This window comes from Prinia subflava, chromosome Z, assembly GCF_021018805.1.
Source record: "Prinia subflava isolate CZ2003 ecotype Zambia chromosome Z, Cam_Psub_1.2, whole genome shotgun sequence".
NCBI lineage: Eukaryota > Metazoa > Chordata > Aves > Passeriformes > Cisticolidae > Prinia > Prinia subflava.
The window spans coordinates 83,245,766-83,271,882 of record NC_086283.1 but is presented as its reverse complement, the minus strand read 5'-3'; the positions used below and the strand labels follow the sequence as shown (position 1 = coordinate 83,271,882).

Sequence of the window (26,117 nt, the reverse complement as noted above, 5' to 3'; positions counted from 1 at the left end):
CCTTTTATCCCTCAGATCTGGTACAGCTGACTTGACTTGTCAGTGCACAAGGAAATGGTGAGTAGGTGAGTTAGTCCTGCCTTTAATTTCCAATGGGCATGGCTTCCTTGTCACCAGGGGCCAAGGAAGATGCAGATTTAATCAGGATAGTTCATGCAGTAGTAAAAATGCATCTGATTTGGATGTAACTGGCTCTGAAGTTATTGGACCACAGGAACCACCAGGCAGGAACAAATGCCTAGAGATGACACGCCAATAAACATTTTTTCAACAAAAAGTAATTTAAAAAGTCAATCTCTGGCAACACATTCTTCTATTTGATGATATATGGAAAACTTTGACTTGGTCTGAGAATTTTACTAGTTTGTGACTGTGATGTTTCAAAAAAAAAGTGACAAATTTACATACTGGAGAATCAGCTGGTTTTGAGTTACAGTGTCCAGCCAAAACACATAATAACCCAAACTCTAATCCTGGTGGATTTGTTGTGGGTTTGTTGCTGTTGTTGTTTTCAATTCGAGTTGTCTTTGCTGCTGGCTAGAAACAATTGGTGGATTGGTGGGGGTGGGGATGGGGAAAAAAAAAAAAGAGGGAAACAGCTTATGATGACTCAGTCCCTGGAGAAGCTGGGTAGGGTTTGGGTGAAATAGATGCTCACACATAGTTCCTCATCCCATGGTTTTGCTGTGAGTTTTGTCTCAGCGTGTGCAATACAGGTGGCAGCTCCAGTGTGACAGACACTTGGATGAGGCAGTTGTGTGAACTGGAGGCAGAAGTCCTGAATCCTTTCAGGGTAGAAAGAAGCCAGGACTCTACAGTCTGGCCTCCAGCTTTCCTACAGATTTAAGAATTCTATGTACTGGCTATTCACTGAATATAATGGATACAGCAGGAGAACTAATAGGAGCAAAAATAAAATTAGAGCCATGGCAATTAATTACTTTAGCTTCTAATTTTCATCTCTTGCAATGTTAGGTGATTTGAAAGCAGCTTTTATTACGTGCCACCAACTTTGTCTAATACGGTCTTTTAACTGCATTTTAGTAACCTGAGAGTTTCTGCCCCTAATTCAATTCTCTGTTGGCAGTGGCTTCTCTCTCTTTGTTTCTTCATTCCTCCTTTTCAGCTTTATCTGTATTTTGCCTGGAACTTCAGAGGCCACAGCAGTTGCTATAACATCTGAGACAATCTCAGGCTCTTGGTACAGGGATGAGAAACATGATTTACTGAAGTATTCGTTTCACTTGCTCTGTTACAAGACATCACTTGGCTCTTCACACATTGTTTTGGCATAATCTTGACAGAGTAGCTGTATGAAATCTATATCTCCAAACAGCCACATAAATGCATTACAGATGTGAGTTTATTAGAGCACATCTGCACCTTTTAATCCAGTACTGGCACATAGAAACTGTGAGAAGTAGTTCCAGCCCTGTCTTCCCTGTGATTTAGCAGTGGCTGCAGGGAGGAGGGTTGACAGAGGTATAGATCCTCCCTTTTCCACACTTTTGTAGCTGCCTGGGGAACACACCAATCCTCTTCTGGAACAGCTGTTCCTTAAACAGACTCCCAAAGGCTTGTGGCTTGGTCCATGTCCCTTATCGACTTTTGTTATTTTTCATCTGCCCTTGCAAAGGAACAGAAATCAGTGTAGTACAGTACTAGTCTATGCCTCCAGTTTCTGCATTTCTTTTGTTTTGTACTCACCTTCTCACTGTGGCTTTCAGCTGCAGGACCAGGGAGAAATGATCCTCAGGAAATGTTGAGTGGACTTAATTTCCATGTGCCTCTCTACAGTATCTCTTCCTGCTCCACCTCTTCAGCAAAGTGGATAAAAAAACCCAGCTACTCACCTTTTTCTTCTGTGTGATTTTTTCTTCTGTGTGATCCCCCTTTTATTTGCTTTGGAGACTCACAGCTCCAGCCAAGTCCAGTCTTGGGTCCTGTTTCATGGTGTCACAGAGTGAAGAAGGGACAGATGCAGTATGGAGCAGCTTATTTTGGAGACCACTCTTCCTACTGCTAGTTTGTTTCCTGAGCTGGCTGTGGAATAATTCAGAGTAAAATACTCTCTTACAGGCCAACTATAGTCAGATCTGCTCTTTCCTTACTAATGTTGTTTTAAAAGTTTTCTTGGTACAACTTTCCATGCTGTACCATCATTCCTGAGTTCATTGAAACTTACATAGAGACATTTGTTATTCTGCTTTGGCTTTTGCATTTTCCTAAGGTCTGGAACATCTGATCCTCATTGTATGGTTTTGATTCATCCTCAAACCACGTTTCTTAGGCTGAGCTGGCAAACAAGGGGCTTGAACACAGGAAGGAATGTTCATCTCCAGTTCTGAAGAGCACACACAGGTGGTCCAGCAGCTTTTGCCTAATTTCACCTCAGTTGTGAGAAGTGTTTCTAAGGAAGTCATGCTACCTGAGACCACAGCCCTAGGAATTCAGCTTTGGGACCTGGGACCTGCCTACAACCATTGTGTGACCTGGTTGATTGTGTGGGACCACCAGCAGGGATATTTGTACTTCCTGAACCCTTCCCCAGCTTTGTGTGAAAGTAAATGGCATGATGTGTGAGGCAATGGACGTGATGGAGCTGTGCTGAGGTGGACATAAACGCCATGTTCAAAGACTGGTTACATTAAATATGGCAACAGACGGATAAAAAGAACAGGCATTGTTTAGTCTAGAAAAAAGGAGGCTGAGGGGAGACATGATAAGAGCTTTTAGGTATGTGAAAACTTGCTGCAAGAGGGAAGGTAAATTGTTCTTTATTGCCAAGGAGAAGAGGACAAAAATAACGGGCCTAAGTGGCTGTAAGGGGAGTTTGGATTAGATATGAGTAAAATGCTTTCTGTCTGCAAGGATATTTCATCTTTGGACTAGTCTACAAGGTATGCCATATCCATCCCATAGGAAAAAGAAAACTAGGAAAGGTTTATGCATAGCTATTCCTGCTTGTGATGGGAGATGGCCCCTTCCAGCATTGTTTTTTCTGATGTTATTAGGGCACATCTATTCATGGGAGCACAAGGAGGCCAGAGTTTTTTTAACTCTGCTCTGAATAGCTGAACACAGCACAGGCCAAGTCCCGCACCTGAGAGGGTAGACTGGGTAAGGAGCAGCACGTTCATCTCCATGCTGGATACCATCCTGTTCTCACTCTGATTTTGTTTTGCTGGAAAATGAAAATTGCAAACATGCCCTGGAAAAACACCAGTAATGCTTTATAGTTGGGACTATTTAGTAGTGCCAAATGTAACAAGGGTTTACAGCCCAGCGACACCTAAAGAGTCCAAACTACCCCCAGACTGAACAGTTTGAAGGCAAGAGTTATGTTCTCCTTTCATGGCTCTGCACTGTTGGACCCTGGTTACTGCAAGGAGTGCTAGCATTGCCATTCACCACCACAGCACTGTGGGCAGACTGCAAGTTGTGAAGCAAGAAGGAAAGAAAGGATGCCCATTATCCAGGAGGTGACAAGCAGAATGCTTGGCACTATTACAGTAGTTTGTTTATTACAACAGCACATTTTTTTCTAAGGCGTTCTGGTGTGACACACAGCATCTTGTTAAGTGTCATTTTGTGCTTTTCTGTATTTTGGCACACGGTCACTTTTAACCCCAGTGCTATGAATGTGCCCCATATACTTTGTACAGAAAATGTGTTTTTATTTTATTTACCACCTCTTAGCTCATTTGAATTGTTTGGAACATCCATCGTACCCAGAGGTATCTGCTAGTCATTAGGATGAGTCAATAATTAGTTTTAATTATGTATATGGAGAGACAGTGCTTTGCTGGGAACTTGCTTGAACCACTTAGATTTTGTTTGGACATGTTTGGTCTGGAGCATGGATGAGATATTTCTGCTGTGGCCCCCAGCACCCACTCACTGGATTGTCACAGCCACCTGGATGCTCTCTGCAGGGTGATATTCTCTGAAATGGTCACAGAAACCGCCACTTGCTTTGCTGTAAAACCTGACCTTGGGCAGGCTGTGCCTGAGCTGGTTTTGACACCAGATGCCACTTCAGCTCCCAGGGTCTCCTGGCAGGTGTTCCCCATGGTGCTGCAAAACCCTCACACCCACAGCTGGGAGCTGTCCTTCTCCCCCAGCCCTGCCACCAGCGCCATGCCAGGGGCTACATCCAGCCCCTGACAGGACAGGGGTGCAGGTCAAACCCTGTTGTACTCTGATGTCTGCCCCTGAGGCTTTGGTTCTGCTGCTATACAGCAGTGAAATTAGAAACAGATTTTCCCTCCTTTGGGTTTCAAACAGGGATTTCAGTCTCTTGGGATTTCACTGACATATCCTGATTTGCACACTGCAGCTATTAAGAGAGATGATGGGTTTGTAACAATCAACTTTTTGCTAGAAGAATTTCTCTTTGAACAATTAACATGTGATGTAATTAACTTTTCCTTGTGATATACTATCTGCCTAGCTTTGGCAGTTAATCTCATGGGTTTTCACAGTATTCTGCATAGGAAATGTTGCTATCAGACTTAAAAATCTGTTGAAGAAAACTAAAAGAAAGTTTTAGGTAATTTAATATTTCTGTGAAAAGAATTCCTAAAATCTGCCAACTGCAAAAGTGATCCTTGCTTAAACTATAAGAAATAGTCTAACTACTGTAATGCTGTGAATAGCAATTACAATTTTAATATATTCCTTTGCTTATGTCTCATGAACGTTTTATATCAAGGTTCCTTCAGTCCTTAAAAACAATGTAACTCAACTTTATATTAATTATCAGAAAGATGAAATGCAATCTAAGTATCATCCAATATACTACTGACTTTATGTATTTTTCCTAACCATGTTTTTTTTCTCCCTTAGATTACGATGTCTGTGCCGAAGCTCCCTGCGAACAGCAGTGCACAGATAATTTTGGGCGAGTTTTATGCACTTGCTATCCTGGGTACCGCTACGATCGGGAGAGGCACAGGAACAGAGAGAAGCCTTACTGCCTGGGTGGGTAGATGAGCATGTTGAGCTCCTCCCTGGTTAATGATTCATCCTGCTTCCTTGGGTCTTTTAGGAGTCAGTTTGGATCTGAAACCTTTCTTATTCTCAATATTATTACAGAAGAAATGGGAGAGTTAATAATGTTAAGAACTGAGAGATCTAGACTCCCCTGGAATTGCTAGGAGGCATTACCTACAACAAGACATACACACCCAAACACTTTGAAGAGCTGGGCTGACATAGTTTCCCCTTTAATTCCTCCTGCAGGTTGTGAGACATATTTGCTGAATATTGAAACATTATTGCCAGGCCTAACTACTAAAACTAATCCCTGGGGTTTAATTCAGATGGCCACTACGTAATTCAGGACTGATCATTTACATGTGGTTCTGCTGTGGCTAGTCCTGCCCTGCCCTGAGTGGTTTGCCATGCCAGGGTGCCAAGCTTTGTAGGATTGGCTTTGGTTGTGAGCTTTGCAATGCAAGGAGAATGTCAAGCAATGTTCACTGATAAAATACCAAGTGTGTTAATAATAATAATAGTGCAGCTTTTCCAGAGCTCCAGACCAAAGGCTCCAGCTGCAATTGCGGTTCTGCAATTACTTGTTTGTTTAACCACAAAATCTCTTTTTACCTCTAAAGGAAGTCTTTTATTGTGTTGGAGGTCTGAAACCTCCAGCTACAGGACATGTTTAATTTCTGCTTCTCTCAGATATCGACGAGTGTGCCACGAGCAACGGGACTCTGTGCTCTCAGATCTGTGTCAACACCGTGGGCAGCTACAGGTGCGAGTGCCACGAAGGTTATGTCCGGGAGGAGGATGGCAGGACATGCACCAAAGGAGACAAAGGCAGGTGCTAGTGTAGACTAAATGTTCTGGGCCCAGTGGATGTCTACAGGTTTGGTCTTTCATGAAGAGGAACTGCTCCCAAAGCTATACTTGGAGCTGAGGGTCCGAAGCTGGGATATAGCTGATGCTCCTGGGTCAGCCAGGCTGTTCGCTGGGCACCTGAGCACCTGTGGAGCAGCCAAACTCTCTCCTCCAATGTACAAGTACACTGGAGGATATAGAAGTCATCTTCTCCTAGGGAGGCAGAAGAGCTAAATAATGAAATTTACCATTACAGCTTCAGTTAGATCATTCCTGCTGGATCCAGTTGCTAAAAGCCATAGTTTGCTCCAATACCAGCCTGGACTATAAATATTCCGTGGTCCAGAGCTAAGGAGACACAGGAAAAAATCTTACCAGATGATGAGCCTTAAAAAATTTTACTGATTTTACCTGTTAATTAAATAATTTCAGTAACTTTAATTTGTATTTACAAGCCCATTAATGTGAGATTAACAAATGGCCCTGGGTTGGATGGCTAGTGCCCTTTTGCCCTTAGAGGCTCAGAAAATGTGTGCTTGGGAGTGCAACACATTTTCCAAGCTTTGCTTAAATCAATTTCTAAATTACATTGACTAAGACCAAATGCTGCTGACCTGCCATTAGTCTGTGTGTCCTGTGGCTGGGGTCAATTTTTTTTATTATTTTATTTTTTGAAAATGAAATGTGATGGGAAAGGGGTAAATGTAAGGGCTTGTTCTTGCATCTCTCTGTTGTTTCAAAATGTGTACATGTACTGTGTACAGATTACTTTAAAGGTTTTGACCTCATCCTAGTTACTAAATTACAGCATTTAGAATGCTGTAGATTAAATACTCATATGAAAATTTAAAAAGAAAAGAGGAAGAGAACAGTGCTCTGGAAAAAAAAATCTGAACAACTTTTGATGAATGATGATTTACCACGGGTTCATCAATTAATGCCTGAATGTGGTACCACAGGGTGATCCAATTCCCTCTGGATGGCCAGAGCAATTTATAATTTTGATTTTCATCTGAAAATGTGTAACAGGAGCCATTCCATTAACTTCAATTGTTCCTTGTAGTTTTAATTTTTTTTCCTTATCAGAGTGTGCATGTGAGTGCATGTTAGGAAAGATATATTACCTAGATAATCCCCTTACAAATAAGGGGTTTTTAAAAGAAACTTTTCCCCTGGGTAGTTCAAATTTCTTGGTAGAGTAATGTCCAAAGCATTCGGGATAACTATTCAAAACATTCAAGGCTATGGAAATGATTCTATTGTTTGAAAACCACCATTTTTACACTGAATGTACATGGCACCTAAAAATGTCAGTTCCAGCAGATAATCTGGAATTAAATACCCACCATTTCTCCAGGTATCTCCCAAATCAGCTGTGCGAGGTAAAGAAGGATGCTTTACTCCACGTACATGTTACGAGTTGTCAGACCTCTGGCGCAAAGGAGGAGTCGTGTCCGTGGCTCATTCCGAGGGAGAGGGTTGTGTTCGGAACCAGCTGCAGCCACGCTCCACCCCGCGGCCAGCCCCAGCCCTGCACCGCGTCCGGGCCGGAGCGGCTGCCTAATGAACACATCGTTTGCTTTGCATCGTAGCCAGAACACTCACATTTTATTTTAAAATTTAGTGTGAAAGGCAAAAACACTTGTGTCCTTCTCCATCTCTAACGAGGGAGCATGTTTTCCGTGAGATACAGACACATTTTCATCGTTCTACGCGTGAACGATGCAATTCAGACACTTCTTTGGCTCTGTAAGTGACTGTAATGTGGTCACTTTTTTTTTGGCTCTGTAAGTGGCTTGACAGAGAGCTTTGGGTTGGTTAGTGGATGCAAGAAGAAGGAGCATTTTTTTCTTGCATCCGCAGTCCCATTTGATGGAGACAATACAGCTACCCATGCAGAAGCAGACAGATGAAACCATCTCAGCAGGCTGAGCCCACATAATACAACACAGATGATTAGCTCAAGAGCCTCCATGCAAAGACCGCCCGCAGCAGAGCTCCTGCAGAGCTCTCCCCTGCCAGCATCTCCTCCTCTTCCAGCAAGGCACGGCCTCCGAGCCCATACACAAAGAAAACACATCACTCCCCCAAGCTGATCTCTTAGCAACAGGTGCCACGGGGCTCACCAGTGTCTCACAAAGATTAAAGGACTCACATCATGTGTGAGCTAAACTTGGTATTCTGAGAACCTTTATGAAATGGGGCTGCTTTAATCCTGTTTCAAAATAATTTCAGTTTCCTTATGTAGGTCTGTGCAATGGAAACAAGTTATGTAAGTGCCTTGCTCAGTGCTGGCCCAGCCAACCTTGGTAGGTGACCTCGGTTTCTGCACCATGAGTGGGTGGCTCAGTCTAATGGCCTTTTGCCTCTGCTGGCCTGTCCTAGGTGACTTCTGGCTTTATCCACACTTTATTCTGGCTTTACTCGTAGTTTGGTCCTGATACAGGGTTGGACGGGGGTAGAGCGAATGTTTGATGGATGACTCCTTCCCCGGGCAAATCATCACCTCTGTCTGGTATGAGTTAGGGGGATTCCACCTCTCTCCTGGGATGCAGCTCATACAACAATCTTGGACTTCTTTCTCCAACAAGTCAATCCAGCCGGCTTTGCAGAAATCTCACTGGTATGACATTTCCCAAACATTAGCTGATCCCCCCAGCATCCCTCTCCGTGGATTGTTACAGCCCTGTTTCATCTGTACTGGTCAGCCCTGTGTGTCTCATCTTTCTGGAAGTTAAACAGGGTTTTATAATGAAACACAAGGCCAAATTCACCGCTTCTTAATCTGCATATAATTCCACAGATTCTGGTGGGATTACTTTAGGTTTTCAATAGCAAAGGCTCTGGCAGTTTCTCCCCATGATTGTGTGCTGCTTTCAGCAACATTTCTTAACACAATGATAGAACTCATTTGGTGAGATAGCTATTAAAAGAAATTATTGTTGAGACTAGTACAAAATCCAGATTTTATTGATCTTTGAAAAAGAAAGGAAGAAGAGTTTTGTTTTCTTTTTTCTAACAGCTCCATATAAATCCATCTGTAACTCCTATACAGGTCCAAAAATGGGCATGTCAAGACACTGGGTTTTTCTAAAGGAAGATGAAAAATTGAAGAGGGGTGAAGAACTTTGCAAAACTGACTTGTGGTCAAGAGCAGATTTATTTTACAGAAGTGTAAAGTGGTGTCCTCATTACAGCACATCAATTCCTTCTTAAGGAAAAACAGCCCTGCATGGTGCAGATTATTTCATATACAGGAGAAAGGTTTATGGACAAAGAGGCTTTGGAGGGAATCAAAGGCAAAATGATTAGTTCTAGGAATATAGGAGAGAAGAAGGAAAGCAGCATATGCTGTGTATTCCGGTACCTTCACAAAAATGCTGGAGTTCCTCTGGGAGGCCTTGTGACTAAATAGTCCTGGATCCAGCATAGCTGAAATTTGATGAAATTCTATTCTGTGCTGTGTAAAGTCCATTGGAAAACACCAAATAGTACCATCAGGACTTAAATCTTTGAGCCATCTGAACACTGCACAGAAAGCTGATCAGGTACCAAAGCTGTGCTGGGGAAAGGGCTGGGAAGCTCAAACAGCAGTGTTGTGCTTGCTGCCATAAAAATGGTAAATAATGTGTGTAATATTGTAAGGCTGTTGGAGTGCAGCCATGAGAACAGGCAGTTCATGACTGGGGAAAAAACCCAAGCCCTTGTGTCCCAATTTTCCAATCAGTTCAGTACTAATAGCAGTCTTAATGCTCCTGGTTATTCCAGCATCTTGCTCTTACATCTCTCTCCTGACTTATTAGCAGATAAGTGAGATAAATTTTTGTCTTCGAAAATCAAGCATACCTTATATGTCATTATAGCCAATGGACTAAACATATCGAAAATCAGCCTTTCCTAAATATGTGCATAGATGGTCCACAGATGACCATCAGATGGTTGCAGTCTTCCATACTAGACCCTGCAAATGTTTAAAGTCAAGTAACATACAATATTTTTAGTATTGGAAACTTCAGGACTCATTTAAAAAGAGTCAGATATTTCAAAATCAGTACACATTTCTGAAAAGATGAAGGACATTTAAGGGTTTGTCCAAGAGACAAGTGTAACACAGTAATTCAGCACAATGCAGTTGACCCTATTGGAAGATTTTAAAGATTCCCAGGCTTTAAACAGGAACACCAGCAGGGTTTTTCCACTGCAGGACATGCTCTAAAAGGTCTGTTCAAACGTGCCCAGCAACCCTCCCAGGTAACATCATACAGGGCCGCACATCGTATGTAAAGCCTCAACAGACTTGATATTTTCCATCAATGCTGAAGTGAAAAAAACTCACCTAGAGTTTGCCAGTATGTGTCACTCTGTGGTTTGGAATCCAGATTTGTCTTTAAGCAGACATCTGTTACAAAAATGCTTGTTTGCTTGCAATGCAGAACTACTTGACTGTGTATGGTACTGGGAAAAGGACAAAAATAACATTTGCAATATCTCTCACAGTTTGAATAATTTAATGGATTCTTGAAAAGATCCTATTCATGCATAGTATCAACAGATGTGACCCTTCCTCTTGCGCAGATTTAAATCCCTGCCATTAATCTCAATCCCCATCTCTGCTCAGGCTGATTCCATCACATGGAGAATAACCCATGATGATAAAGAGCAGTTTGTGCAAAATGAGCAAAATAAGCATATTCTGAGGGATTTTACCGTAATTTATAGCATATGAAAATTTGCCCTTCGGGGGACTGTAAATCTGTTCAGATCTATGGGGTTACTCTACCCTAAACAAAAAGATAAAAGAAGGGGTGTGAACTTTTCCAGGTATTAAACAAATGAATTCTCTGGGGACTGTTAACTGGAAACAGATGCTTTAAAAATGTGCTCAGAGCTGTCCCTGTACAGTTTCTCAGTCTTACCCAGAAATTCAGAGTCAGAGATCTAATAATGGCAGGATTCCCTCCTCTCTTCATAGTCCAGGGAAATATAACAACCTTCAAGTTGCTTTTGTTATCCCTTTATGAATTTCTTTCCTTTGGATTTTTATATTAATAGCGGAAACTGCTTTCTTTCAGCTGAGCTTCCTGAGAAATCTGAAAATGTGGCAAAACCGGGGACATGCTGTGCCTCTTGTAAGGAATTCCATCAAATAAAGCAGACAGTTTTACAGCTGAAGCAAAAGGTATGAACACTGATCAGTCATGTCTTTACCAGACCTGGATGTTTTACAACAACTGAGGTTAATTTCTATGTTTGGAGCTGTCACTGACATGTGGTTCTTGTACAATACAAAAGAGGATGGCAATATAATTTAAAATCATGTAGGAATAGCATCTCTCCCTCATGCTCCTATGCAACTTGTAAGCAAGCTCTCCAAGTTCACGGAGCTGTGTTACCAAGCTTGTGATAACAGAGTCTGACAAACTCTCATCCCAGGCTGAGCCCAGGTTTCTTGGCAATCTGTGCTGGCCTGAGCTTTTCATTCACTCTGAATGCACTGGATTTTGGACATGATCCATCTTCAGAGCAAGCACGTGCAAGACATTTCCGAGATGTTCAGCAGGAACATGATTTTTCATTAATAGGGTGCTAATACAGGATTCTTGCCAAATAGGTGTGAGACTAAACAAAAATATCACTAGCTTTAAATATGACTTTCCCCTGAAAAAAGAAAAACCCTTAGTCACAAACTTTTTTTTTTTTTGTTCTCACCTATTCCCTTGCAAGTAGAGAACATGGCATTTAGAAATCTATCCTGGGCTTTAGTTGCTCCCGTATGTAGCTCTCTTTTGCACTTTAGCAGGATTGAAATAATGCAAAGACCCAGCCTCAGATTTGGAGATGCATACGCAGGGCTGCAGGTGTAATGCCTCTTCTGGTGGTATCTCTTTGAACACTGAGGTTCTCTGAAATTGAAGGTCTCTGTAGGAATATTCTCAGCAATTCATGCTGACAGGCTGTAATTATTTCACCCAGGGTACTCCATTATTTCTTTCCATTGTGTCAAAACACAATTTAGTGTATTCACTTATTGCATTTGATGTTACTCATTTAATATTAGGAAGAAAGAAATCTTCTTCATAAAGTGAAATTCACTGAGGTTGGAGATAGTATGTATCGCCAAAATCTCACAACATCACGAATTCCTCCTGAATCAGTATGAACACAAATGTGGCAGTGACAGAATTTCATGTGTGATGGAAATTCTGTTTTCCAAAAATATGGGAGCAGAGACATTAAAAAAAGATCTATGCTTTTGGATTGCTCTTCCTCCAGCTGTTGTCCATGATGCTGAGCAGGCTCACACTGACCTCCAGGGAAGGATCTGGGGGTCACATTTTTGGCCACATTGTTTGCTCAAGAATTGATTGATGGAAGTAATGGAAGTTTTTTGTGTCTAACTTCTCTGTTAGATGTTTGTGTTCAAAACTCGTTCCAGGAAAACTCAGACCATTGATACCTGTCACTGTGGGCATTTGTACAGTAGATGTGGACAAACAAAGCAGCTCACTCTTGCTTCATAGCTAAGGCCTGTGACAGTGGCTAACTTAATTTTTCCCCCAGTATCCCCCTAGTGAGACTTGATCCACATGGCGTCTTCAGAGGGAGCCCACTGAGTTTTGCTCCATACACAAAGAGGTGAAAGAGAAGGCCCCTGATACCTTCAGCAACTGTTACCCCACGGAACAGAGAGGTTTTGTGTCTGCTGAGTGTAGACTTGGCCCCATGGTGCTTCTCTGCCCAGGGAGACATCAACCCTTATGCTTCACCAGCCACTCCCTGTGGCCAAGTTCTCCTGGGGAGGACATCTATCAATAGTTGTGGTTATAGCTGTTCTGTTTTGCATAGAAAAGTTCATTTCTGTCTGCCAGGGGGATGGTTTATGAAATAAGTCTTCAGTTTTGTGGTTAAGGGTTTCAGATTGTATGAAGTTTATTCAAAATTGTGGCTAGCAGAAAAGCCTGTCATCCAGTGAGATGCAGACTAGAGATCTGTGGGCAGTCCTAGGTTGATCTAGGACCTTGATGAAAGGAAGAAGAGTGGAAAGCTGAAAAACTGGGGGAAAGATATCTGGCATGCTGACACACAGCCAATGATTAAAAAAACAAAAAAATGAGTAAGCTTGATCCTATTGCACAGATGTGTTTAAACATCTTAATTAGAAAGCCATGTTCAACATCACTCCTGACAAGCACTGTCCAATTTTCTAAACCACAGACCTCCTAGAAACTATGCAAAACTCCAAATGCAGGAAGAAACAGAGCACATGGAAGCCTTGTTTCTAGAACAGTCTTTCTTTAGAATTCACCCTTGCTAATATTTGCAGGCACATGGAGGGGAAAAGCCCATTCTTTTCCAAGGGCCATTAGGATTTGGAGCTGTAGATGGAGAAAGCCAAGGTTACCCTGGACTAGGATCTTGGTTCAGTTAAAAGGTGAAACAGAAATTAGGCCAGTGACTATAGCCAATAGCTAAGAGGATATGAGTCAACAACAAAAACACATGGTTTGGCCCAGTGCATGTAACAACCATTTTCTGGCCAGAAGATACCAAAGAGCAGTGAGCTAGACCAGAGCCTGGGTATTTTGGCACTCCTAGTATGTACTTCAAGTCCAGCTGAGTCAGTGGGGAAGCATGCATAGATGCTTTCACAGCAGCTATGTGATTTCTTTTCTAACTTACTCAGTTGTTACAACAGCCTAGCTGGCAGGAAGATGCCAGGCATAAGCATCAGAAAGGAATACACTTCCAAATCCTCCTCATGATGAGCCTTTGCCACTAAATGCACCTTTTTACCGGTATACATTTGCAGTATAACCTGAAGAATATTTATGTCTGAGTCTATGTACTAAGTGACATCTATTTATCAAATGATATACCTATAGATCCCCAGAATGAGACATTTTGAGAAATTTACACACAAGCTGAAAAGAGGACTTTGACTAGTTTGTCACTCAGTTGTGCCCACGCCTAAGGAGAAGCACTCACTGATGACACTGAAAATATTCTCACAAAAACCACTTTAAAAATACAATGCTCTCAGGTAGCCACATAATTTGACTTTTTGTCTCTGTCTTAGCATGGCAGCATTGGCACTACAGAGTTCTTGGTTGATTTGTGTCATCTAGTGGAGGTCTTGCACCACAGTCCTTGCAAGCCTTTCCTTTGTATCCAGCCAGGAACCTGCTCTGGACAGGACACAGCTCTACGAAACAAATCTTTGCTGACTAGAGCCAGCCAGTAGATCTTCTCATGCTGATCCCTGGCCAGTGAGGCTGTGAGAGCCCCCAACTACTGAATTTTCCTCTTCAGCCCCAGGGGCAGGGTGTTGTGTCCCACAGAGTAGCCCTCTACCTTCAGTAGCCACACAGTTTGGTCTGTGCTGCATTGGCTGGGAAGTTGGCTGAGAAAGCTGCAGGGCCACTGGTAAACAAAGCATATATTTTCCTTTGAAAAAGCAGAGATGACAGCTTACCCCAGAGCTACAGGTGTGTTGAATCCCCATTTTCTGTGTGAAAAGCAAATTCATAAGAGTGAGAATATAAGAAACACCCTGTGGAACTTCTGTGAAAATATTACCTCATTCAGCCACTGATTTCTGCAGGGGTGGAGTAAATCTACCAAATTCTTGTTAGACTTACATCATGATTCTTAATTTGCCTATAGTGCAGTCATCTGGTCTTTGAAACTGCAGTTCTCTCCAAAACCTAACTCGCAAATGGCCGATAAATCTTTGTGCCCTTGTCATCACATTTTGAGTTCCAGTCTCAAAATCAAACTGATGTTTCGGAAATGCCACCAGGAACTATCTCAGCCTTTCCAACTTTTTTTTTTTTCCTTACTTTTTTTTTCTTCAGAACTGTTCTGTGCATTCAACCCCAAAGTACAAGCAGCACTGGCTGCCTTTAAATTGCAATCCTTAAGCAATAACTTGTTTGCCAAAGGAAATTTTCACAGTTCAAGTAGGTACTGCAGGTGCATAACACTGTGTTTTAATCTGTGCATTACAAACATTAGGTTTGCAGTAATGGCAGAAGAATGTATGTCAAATAATTACAGAAACAGGTAGGAGTTTTGAGAACAGCGCAGCTCAGAGAATTCCAGATAGCTGATGAAAAGCTTTGTCAAATAGGAGGAGTCAACATCAGCTTTATTCAATGCAGCTCTAACAGGCAAATGTTGCAGAATTCAGCATCAAATTATCCAGTGAGCCAAATTCATTCAAGAAGCAACAAAGCTCACCCAGAGGTATGTCTGCACCACTATTGCTGAAATAGTTTTCCAGTTCAAATGGCAGAGCAAAATCCTTAATTCTACATGCAGCCACACACCACTAATAAAATTTCCTCACTGCAGACCAGTCTCCTGCCTTGTCATCTCCCTTCAGCTGCCTCTTAAGAAACTAAACATTTGCACATATTTCTAAATATATTTAATTTTTAAATATATCCAACTGGGTAGATGAAAGTTTCATGGATAATTAAACAGGTAATGGACAATGACACTTTAAACTGTAGTGTGCAGTTCTCCTCACATTCTCACTTACTTAATCTTTATGTCTCTGTGCAGAGCAGATCCAGACATCTGATGGGTTAAACAGTGTGGTTACTTTCCAGGGCCAGATTCAGGGCCCAAAGGATTTAGGGTTCTCATTAAAACCTATGGGAAGTTAGTGGCTTGTGCAGCAATTCAGAACTTAAACATCTGAGCAAATGTTGCCCTGAGAAAGGCAGTAAATGAATAGAGGAAACTTCAAGTAAGGAAAAATAAATTTCCCAAGAAGCAGTAATGAGACTCAAGTTTTTCAGAACTTGTTGCTGTATCTCTCCTGAATTTCCTCTGTCCTCTCTTGGATTGGCATGCAATATTTCCACAGTGACTTGAAAAGTGAAAAGACTCACAGAATAAGAACATTCTTCTGATTACATCAATCAAGGATATGAATAAACACTTTATATGTTCCTGAAATATTTAAATAGCTGTTTGTTCACATGAAAGCTTAAATAAGAATGTGATTTATCTGGCTGAACAATAAATATCTTACACGGATTTTTGTTGGGGTTTTTTGTTTGTTTGTTTGTTTTTGGTTTTTGTTTGGTTTTTGTTTGTTTGTTTGTTTTTGTTTTGTGGTTTGTTTTGTTTTGTTTTGGGTTTTTTGTCTTGACAGGTTGCTTTGCTGCCAAATAATGCTGCTGATCTTAGCAAGCAAATCACTGGTGAAAAGGTGCTTGCCTCTAATGCCTATATCCCTGGCCCCCCAGGCCAGCCTGGACAACCAGGCCCTCCAGGTAAGACCAGGAGTGGAAATGTGCAATAGCACTAGGACTGCAAATGTAAACTTCAGTCTTCCAGTGTGATATGATTTCATATCATTCATATTTTGATTGATATATTATGTTTGCATGTGTGCTAAATTTTAAAAAACCCAAAACTTTATGGCTGTTGTGGTCAGCCTTTGCCAACAGTCTGACATCATCCATTGTGACTCCATGTGTTTCTCGGCATGCAAGCTGTATTTGTCCTGTCCATGTTAAATTTCTCCCTCTCCCTGGGATATCTCACCTGCTTCAGTTGTCATTTCCTGTATTTTAACCCTGTCTTAAAACACTCTCCATTTCATTTCAGAAATATCTATTGCTCTAGCTCACCATCAGTAGTAGAGGAAAAAATGTGCTTTCAGTTTCTAGGAGTTTGTGCCAACTCTTATTTTTCCCTGTCTGATTTGCGAGGATTCATCTGCTGGTTTTACGTTGTATCCCAGACTGAAAAGAATCTGAAAAGAAAAGTGTAACTCCACTCACACCTTCTTTGCTAAGTCATAGATTGAAACAAAGCAAAAACCAGAGAGATCCTAAAGCCCAAACGTAATCCACACCTCGTACCTGGCAGCCAGCAATACTCAAAATTTTGCAAATTCTGTTGAATGCAGATCTAAATTGGGGTCAGCAATAAATCCAAGCATTGTGCTGGATTTTAGAAGGATTCTTACAGATTTCTGGTAAATATTCCTTATGAGGATTGATTTACTCCCTCCTGAACTTCACCCAACTTTCCAATTTATATCCCCTTTTTCAGTCTTGCTTTTTTTTTCTGGGTCTTTATCTCATTTTCTTGGAGGATGGGTAATTTTCCTGGAGGATGAGTATCTTCAGTCTTCTGTTCATCATTAATGCAAGGATAGTATGTTTAGAAGTTCTGCAACAGACTCTGAAGGGAAGAGTGGGTTGCTTTGCAATCCCTCCAAGGTAGGCCTGACCCTGACTCCTCCACCCACTGAGTTTCCTCTTGACTGAGCTGTCCGAGGTACTGTAGAAATCTGCTCCCCCTAAAACCACCCCTGCTCACCTCCTCTTCTGCCCCCGCCCCAGGAAGAGTCCCAGGGAATCATCCCTGAACTTGAGTTGTTTCCTTTTGTAAATCCTAACTGTATATATTCAGTCCTGATGAATGCTTTTTACTCTCTGCTTTTATTTTCTGTGTCTTTTGTGTACGCTCAGTGTGAAGAGAAGTGTTTCACCCCCAATCAAGTGTTTCAGCTACAGACATTTTAATGGTCTTTATTGTCTGCAAATGTTGATTCAGGTGCCTGATTTTCTGGTTTGCATTTCTTACTGTTTCTCTTGATCTGAATATATGTTTTGTTGCCTGAATGCTTCCTAAAAACATGCTCTGCTGAACCAGCAGAAGTTGAAAATAATAGAAAGCAAAATGGAGGAACAGAGCCTCTTTTGCGTCTAATACATTGGCTACTGCACTAGGCAAAAGAGAAGTGCAGCTCCCCACTGGAATGATCTTGCTTCTGTCAGTAATATATATGCCCATGACCCAAAATTCCCATGAGTTTTCTGAGGCTTTCTTTTTATGAGATGTTCCTAAAATGTGATTTGTTCTTTGTGTGAAAATGAGGCATTTTTGCTTTTCTTTTCATTCTCAGTCTGTGTCCCTAAGTACCTGGCAGACTCAAATTCTTGTTATGCAGAAGATTTAATTGTTTGGTGGTCATCTCTTGCAGCTACTTTAACAAGAGTTAATGTTGCCTCAGATGACTACTGATGTGCAGATGCAGATAAATTGGTTGTGTTGTTATGGATTTGGGTATGTTAAAGTAACCAGCCCATTGGATCTTTAAAAAAATGGTTGTTTCCCACTTATTGAACTAATGAAGTGTCCTGAAGGCTTTCTCTGGCACATAACTTTTGGTTTTGATTTCAGGGGCTCCAGGACCTAAAGGGAGTCCAGGAGCTCCTGGATTACCTGGACCTCCCGGACAGCCAGGCCCCCGTGGATCAATGGGACCTATGGGCCCATCTCCAGACATCTCACACATCAAGCAGGGCAGACGGGGCCCTGTGGTCAGTATTCCTGTCTCCTGCTGTGCACTGCACAATTGCCCTTAGCTCCACAACTTCTCACACCCTTGTGAATACTTTCTTTTCTCTTGCAGGGCCCACCTGGAGCCCCAGGGAGAGATGGTAGCAAGGTGAGGAGAGGTACTAATTTCCATAAGATGGGCACATGAACTTGTGAAGTGCAGGTTTGATAGAGAGACTCTACACACTTGTAGTCACATCCTTTCACCACTTCATTTCCTTTGCTAAGATGAAAGCATCCTGTTGTCCCACTTCTTCATGTCATCCACCTGCTATTTTGAGTTTGCCATTCCTAAAGTCTTGCAAATAGTCCTGCCAGGCTATAGGTCACAAAGCATTCTCCTCTTTCTCTGCAGCTCTTTTGGCTTTTCCATGAAGAAATGGTGATGTTTAGCCTGTTTCGTTCATTGTGAAGTCTTCCCATTCACTGATTCACTTGTTACTGTCCAGGAGAAATATCAGAATGGCCCACTCTGCTCCCAATAGAATCTGCAGAAATTTCCTTGCATTCCTCCTTGACTTCCTTTTCTTTTTCCAAACAAGCACCAGCTGATGATTCTTGATCTGGGGACAGTAAGTGAGGCTGCAGAAGCAAATGGTGATTTTTTAATTTCCTTTAGTCACAACAAACTAACTGGGGTGGTCTTGATTACAGGGGGAGAGAGGAGCACCAGGACCAAAGGGGATACCTGTAAGTATTCCACATAGGAGGAATTTCCACAATAGAGTGATGTTGACTATTAACCACAGGTCAGCCAAAAGTTAAAGGAAAAAACCTCCTGTATCCAGTTAACAGATAATTTACATACACAGAAAATGCTGTTGGAAACAAAGAAGTTAATTTTTTCGTCCAAATTTTTTTGCCTACAAACCTCTTCCCTTGCTGGGTGTGTGACTGAAAGCACCCAGCTGTAAGTGCACCTCTGCCTTACAGCAGTGCTGAGAAACCCTTAGAAGGCAGAACCATGCAGGCTGCTATTTAGATCTCTGCTCCCAATGGGAATTTGATCCCTGGAACTTTTTTAAATCCTGCCCCTCATCTCTCTCAGATTTGGGAAACTATAGGGTTTGAGTTCAGAAAAAGGAATGAGTATTAACGACCTGTTTTTAGGTGAACTTGTTTTAAAAAAACCTCTGGGATCCTCAGCACAGGAAGGACATGGACCAGTTGGAGCAAGTCCAGAGGAGGCCACCAACTTGATCAGAGGGCTGGAGCACCTGTCCTATTAGGAAAGGCTGAGAGAGATGGGATTTTTCAGCCTAGAAAAGAGAAGGCTTCAGGTTGTCCTAATTGCAGCCTTTTAGTACCTGAAGAAAATCCACAAGGAAGCTGGAGAGGGACTATTCACAAAGGCATGTAGTGACAGGATGAAGGAATGGCTTCAAATGGAAAGAAGGCAGGTTTAAATTAAATATTAGACATTAGGATATTAGGATATTTTTTACAGTGAGAGTGGTGAGATACTGGCACAAGTAGCCAAGAGAAGCTGTGGATGCCCCATCCCTGCAAGTGCTTAAGATAAAGAAGGATGGGGTTCTGAGCAGCCTGGTCTAATGAAAAGTGTCCCTGCCCATGGCAGAAGTGCTGGGACTACACGGTGTTCAAGGTCGCTTCCAACTCAAACCACTCTATGATTCTATTCATTTACTTATGGTATTTTCTCATTGACGGAGTTGGCTTTTTAAGAGTGTGCCCAGCAGGATGTGCTCAGTATTAAAAGGTTTGTTTTACTGTGTGAAGTCAGCTAAAAAGAAATAATGATTTTCTAAAATCAGATATTCTCTGCATTGTAATATTTACTAATAATTACCAATACATTTAGTAAGTGATGGATGGCAATGACATTACCATATTGAAAAGACACTTGCCAAATAACAGCAGTCTTAAAAGAATTTGTTGATTAATCATTCTAAGAAAGTAATTTCTGACAGTTTAATATGAAAGAAGACAAGAAACCAAGATTAATCTCATCTATTCCCATGAGGTCTCAAGATATTCTTATGAAGGAAAGCTGACAAAAGGGCTGACCATCTTGTTAAATGACAAAAGGGCTGACCATCTTGTAAACATAGGCTGTGTCTGCAAAAGCATTTGATCCTTTTGAAAATTGTTTCCTGACTAAAACTGGTTATGAAAGAGAACATTAGCTTTTGGCAATTGATGCAAAGCAGAATTTTACTGAACAACCCCTGCAGGAGTAATTCTAGCTTGTTTGAAAACTGTAAGAGCAAGGTGGATTGTTATTAATGGCAGTGCCTTGTGACTGCAGGGCCCACCGGGTTCATTTGATTTCCTATTGCTGATGATGGCAGACATCAGAAATGACATCGCTGAGCTGCAAGAGAGAGTGTTTGGGCACAGGACTCATTCGTCAACAGAAGAGTTTCCATTACCTCAGGAATTCACAAACTATCATGACACAGTAGACTTTGGATCTGGAGAAGACTACAAACCTCGGGCAACATCCAGAAATGCCAGAATACAGAAGGCAGACCATCCTTAGATATTCCTACTGAAAAACAAAGCCTCTTTAGAATTCTTCAATATAAAAAAATGCACTGACAATGTAATATATATATATATATATATATTATTTCCCATTTTTCTTTCTGCTTTTCCTGAACCATGCTGCCTGTACTGTAGCTTTCCTGGTTCATGGTAGCCTCCTTGCAGAAATTCCATATCGCCAAACCTGCACTGTCAAAAAACCTTCTTGGCATATAATACACTTAAGGCATGCTCTAGCTAACAACACAGACCACAGTATTCCATCTGCCTACTTTGCATTCTATGTCAAAATGACCCAGTACACAAATTTTGCCAGGGACAGAGGGTTAGCTGAACATCATCCCTGAATGATGTTGATAATGAACACCTTGGTCCACAGTTAGTTTATGAATGCAAATAAATTATACCACTGAGCTCAAGTCTCCAGCTACTGTCCCCAGGCTTAGGAGAGTGTGAGAAGTGGATCCCTGTTTCACAGCAGAGGCCATCTGTAGTAAGTGAGACGTGTCCTCTATTATGACTATTATGACTCATCAAGGCAGAAAAAGGCAAAAAAAAAAAAAAAAGTTGAAGGGTTAAATAAGGGTGCTGCTGCTTGATAGGGAAATTATTTGGCTTTGTGTTGCTAGAGTATTGTTCAAAGACAGTCAAAAAATGTGTATGTCCTAGATTACTTTAGGACACACACACTGTTTCTTTACCATTGTCTCATTGCTCAGTGTGAAGGCCAGTTTGCTTTCTCAACACTTTCCTGTTGGAGACATTACACAAAGATGAGCAAGATAAAGGGGATGTTTAAAGCAGGAAACCAAACCAAAAGTGAATCAAGCAGGCTTATTGGCAAGAACAAAATATATCCCAGCCTTGCGAAAGAGTCAGGTTCCGACCTCCTGCAGGTGCAGGTCTTCCTTGGTGAAATTCTGAAATCAGAGTGAAATCAAGACCAGAGAGAGGCCTCATGTTCGCAAAGAGCTTCCACCTGTTTTGTTCTTCTGCTGCATGAGACCAACCTAAATGGCTTTCACCAAACTGGAACACAGAGTGACAACGTGTTTGGCTGGGTGTAAGAGGAGTGTGAGTAGGTGCAGGAGTGCACATGACAAAACATTTCAACTGGTACGAGGATGGCTAAGGTGAGGTACTGCACATGGGATCCTATACTTGTGAATGGGGATAAAAGGGAGTGCCCTTTATTTACACTGGAAAATTGGATGCACAAGTTATACCATACCTCATGGATGACGTATGTTGCCATTTCTTTTGGATTACCACAGCTGCTGAGGACTTTGCCATGCTTAGAATATAAAGAAGTATATTAAGCAGAAAATTTCAATGTTGTGTCTGTGTAGCTGCTACTTCTGCAGTATGTTTAGTGTTCGGTAGTGTCCATGTCACAAATGCAAAGAAAAAGTTGTTACTTTGCCCTGTTTTTCAAGGCTTGCATGTTCTAGTAGAATAAATACAGGTAAAAATATAAGAAGAACCTTTTCAGATAATATGTAAAGGTTTGAATTCCCTTCTATATTCTCTGGGCCAAAAAAAAGTTGGTGTAATTCCGACAGCATCAGTACAGGTCATGCTGCATAAACAGCTGGCTGTCTAGACTTTTCCATAACTTCTGTGTGTTGTCTTAAGAGGATGTGTTCTTTCCTGTAGCCATTTCCCAACGTATCACTGCCACTAAGCCACAAGCCAGGGCACCAGCTTTTAATAACATGAGTGTTCTGTATTTCTTTTCACATTTTATCTGTATCAGTATTTACAAAGCAATGCCTAAGTCATAGGGATAGCTGAAAAAAATTATAGTAATCTAACCCTGTGGTCCTTTGGGCTTCTCCTTTGTCTGGGAGGAACTCTGCCAGAAGCTGCAGATCCAAGTAATCTTGTGAATCACATAATAAGAGGGACTTGAGGAAGGTACCTGTGTCCAAAAGAGGGACGGTTTAATATGCAGCAGGCTGGAAAAAACCTCAAAGATAGCATGAACTGAGGCATTTGTGTCTTATTTTCTTAATTTCAATCAGGCAAGTGAGTATCAATTACATCATTTATGAATATGCAATTTTAATTAAATTTGTTGAATGTCAGATGTATTTTTATATTTAGCAAATTATGAAACACTTGCATATGTTTACCACTGCACCCTGCTGGATCAGGTTGGTTCCCACTAGAGAATTAGTAACTGCAGGTTTTTGACCATCAGATACTAAATGATCTAACTTATGTTAGATGAGTCACTTCCTACATATAAAATAAATTCTACTGCCTGCTGCCCACAAGATGATGTACTCTAAAAAAAGGCACTTATTTCAGTTCTAAGCTGAACAGTTCCCATAGTCTGACCATCAAATTCAGGGAGAGGTGACAACTGCCCTGCTGTGTAAGTGATGAGGAAAGAGCTGTTCTGAGACGGGACCAGAAAAGCAGATAAAATACATATTCCACTGTAAGTACAGCAAGTTGTCCTACAGATTCATGAATATAAACATAGCACATGTTTACATGCCTTTCTGAATGGAAACCTCAATGGCTTCCCTTTCTGCAGCTGGCATTATTGGCTTTCACAGCACTTTAAAAAAAAGGTTACAGAATGTGTTCCTTGGTTTTGCCCTTGTCCTTACTCTCGTCTGTCCAGATTTACTGCCTCAAAACTGTTTGAGTCCCAGCAGCAAGAAAGGGACACTATGGCAAACACCACCAGACATGACATAGGAATTCTTGCAACAGGGAAAGCCCCTCTGAGCACAGCTGGCTGGGAAGGGTCAGCCTTTGGTCTGTATCCAGCTGAGATCTTTGCATGGAACTTTCTCATTCCTGATTACCTGTGTGATAACTCATAAAACGTATCACAACATTTCATACAGATTTCAATGTTAACACATGAAGACTCAGAAAAGTGTCATTTTCTTCATCATACCCAATGTTTCATAAAGCCAGGGCAGAGGAATCATTTTCAATCTTAAGTTTTGTTACTGGAAGCCAGAGAAGTCATTATCTTGCAACTTATTTATTGCTCTATTCAAAAATAACAAACTCTCCCAAGAATCCAAACCAAAAAAGTGGAAACTTCTACACTCATGGCTAGTCTCATTACCAGGCTCATTCACATGACAACTTTGTTTCACACAAATGTTATGTATAATTTTATTATAAAGAAATATTATTTTGATGTTAAGACATCAAATTATAAGCAGAAGGATAATAAAGAATTTGTTATTTTATTAATATTAGAAATATATTTAATGGGAACATTTTCAAGAGTGTGCAGTGATGAGAAAATTCTGATTGTTAGTGGGTTTAATAAAAACATGAATCCTGAAAAATGTTTGCTTTCAACACTGTGCCAAGTACATAAAGGTTTAGTCTTTTTTCAAAGCTGTAGTTCTGACATACAAGAATTCCTATAGAGTCAGACTAAATTAGGAAAAGGAGAGGAAAATTGATTGTAAATGGAATTAGGGTAATGCCTGGAGTTGCTGTTAGCATCACAGCTTGCATAGCCTTTTGCCTAGAAGTATTTCAGAGTTAATGTACCGACTCCCAGAAGTAGCAACAAAAGGTGGGGGTGGGGTCCAATTATCTGTTAATTTCACATTTTTTAAACTCCTATGTTTGTTCTTTTTACACATTCCAATAACTACACTGTTCACTTTATTTATATATGAAATACTAAAATGTGTATAAGATGACTGTGACTTTATGATGTATTCTTAATAACAAAGATATTTTTTCTTACACTGTTGGTAGCTACTTTTTTGTTACACATTGCCCTTTCTCTGAAACACAGTGATGTTGGCTGGAAGAAACAGACGGCAGGAAATCTCCTTACACTGCCTTCTAGCATTTTTCTCGGAGCTGAACAATATCATCATAGTTCTTTGACTCTGGGGCATGAGCTCTTGCAAGCTAGGGTGGGTTTCAGTCTTTGTGGGGATAAAGCACAGAGCCACCTCTGCTCTGCGGATGGATGGTGGCTCCTGTGCCACATCAGGGCTACATGAGGCTGGATCCAGCAGCCCCACCCCACACTGCTGGGTGTGCCCAGCTTCTGCACATCCTGGGGATGGGATACAGGGGTCCGGAACTCTCTGGCATCCTACCACCAGTAATGGGGAAAGTGGGAATAACACAAAAACTCCATCAGGCTTTACCTACCCCTCGCATGCATTCAGTTGAGCGCCTCCCCACAGCCCCAGGACGCTGTTTCCAACACTGAGGGTCAGAGACGAGCCCACCATTCTCCTTATTCCCTGCAGAGGACATGCTGCCTGCACAATGGCCCAAGGGCATACGCAGGGCTGGTACCGCACTGGACTGGCTGTCATCTCTGGCAGGATTCCACTTCACCACCAGAATCCAGGATGACCCATATGAGGGTAAATGTGTAAACAAAGTAAAATGAAAAGTATCTATAAATCATCTACCTTAAAGCATCTATAAATCTATACATGGGTGGGGAGAAAGGAGAAAGAATTAAAAAGTTGGAACAGTATAGTAACAACTGTCTTCGGGTTTAGAAAGTAGATACTGGAAGCAAAATGTTAAAGACAAAAATCTGTGGTTAGCAGATCTAGGAGTGAAAAGGTAGACAAAGGAGTTCGTGGTTGTACTGGGGGGATCCAGCTAGTAGTATTGTTCCGTGACTGTATGAGGATAACAGAACAGAACGGTAAAGAATTCATGGAAAGCAGAATCTCAGTTTCTTGATGTGTTCATTTGGGGAAAGCCAGATGGTAGTCGTATGACAGGATGATGCAGTCCTTTTAATTTCAACCAGTTACACAGCAGTGTAATAAAGTCAGACATTTTAAAATCTGCCTGTTTAATTAACTTACATCCGTTAGTTTTAAAAAGAACTAACAGAGGACACTGGACACTGGACACTGGACACTGGACACTGGACACTGGACACTGGATGGCCGCGGCACGCCCGCAAGCATCCCCCCGCTCCGCCGGGTCAGACGTCCCGGTACACCGCTGCGGGCTGAACTCCACGTGGAAGAGCAGTAAGAAGGAGGTGATCGTATCCCTCTACTCAGCATGGAGCGCTGTGTCCAGTTCTGGGCTCCTGAGCGCAACAGAGACATGGACCTGCTGGAGCGGGGACAGCGGAGGGTGGCAAAGTAATTAAGGGGCTGGAGCATCTCTTATGACAAAAGGCTGCGCGAGCTGGGCATGTTCAGCCTCCTGAGGAGATGATGGAGACGGAGCTCATCAGTGCCTGTCAGTGTATGCAGGGAGGGGCAGAGGGACAACCAGGCTCTGCTCAGTGGTGCCGAGCAGTAGGACACGAGACAGCGGGCAGAAACCAGTGCCCAGGAAGTTACACCTGAACTGGAGGAAAAACTTCGTTCTGTCCGGGTGACCGAGCACAGGAACAGGTTTCCCGGAGA

The 26,117-nt window shown here is 41.8% G+C and overlaps 1 protein-coding gene across 1 annotated transcript in view; it reads left to right on the top strand.

Annotated features, from left to right (window-relative positions):
• CCBE1 (collagen and calcium binding EGF domains 1) overlaps positions 1-24,449 on the top strand; it is a 96,527-nt gene extending 72,078 nt beyond the window's left edge. The window contains exons 4-11 of the mRNA XM_063423325.1: positions 4,849-4,983; positions 5,689-5,826; positions 10,920-11,026; positions 16,013-16,133; positions 18,058-18,197; positions 18,290-18,325; positions 18,871-18,906; positions 20,486-24,449. Of these exons, the coding sequence (XP_063279395.1) occupies positions 4,849-4,983; positions 5,689-5,826; positions 10,920-11,026; positions 16,013-16,133; positions 18,058-18,197; positions 18,290-18,325; positions 18,871-18,906; positions 20,486-20,719 (947 nt within the window). The 3' untranslated portion in view covers positions 20,720-24,449. The remainder of the gene's footprint in view (positions 1-4,848; positions 4,984-5,688; positions 5,827-10,919; positions 11,027-16,012; positions 16,134-18,057; positions 18,198-18,289; positions 18,326-18,870; positions 18,907-20,485) is intronic.
• Positions 24,450-26,117: the final 1,668 nt, after the last annotated feature.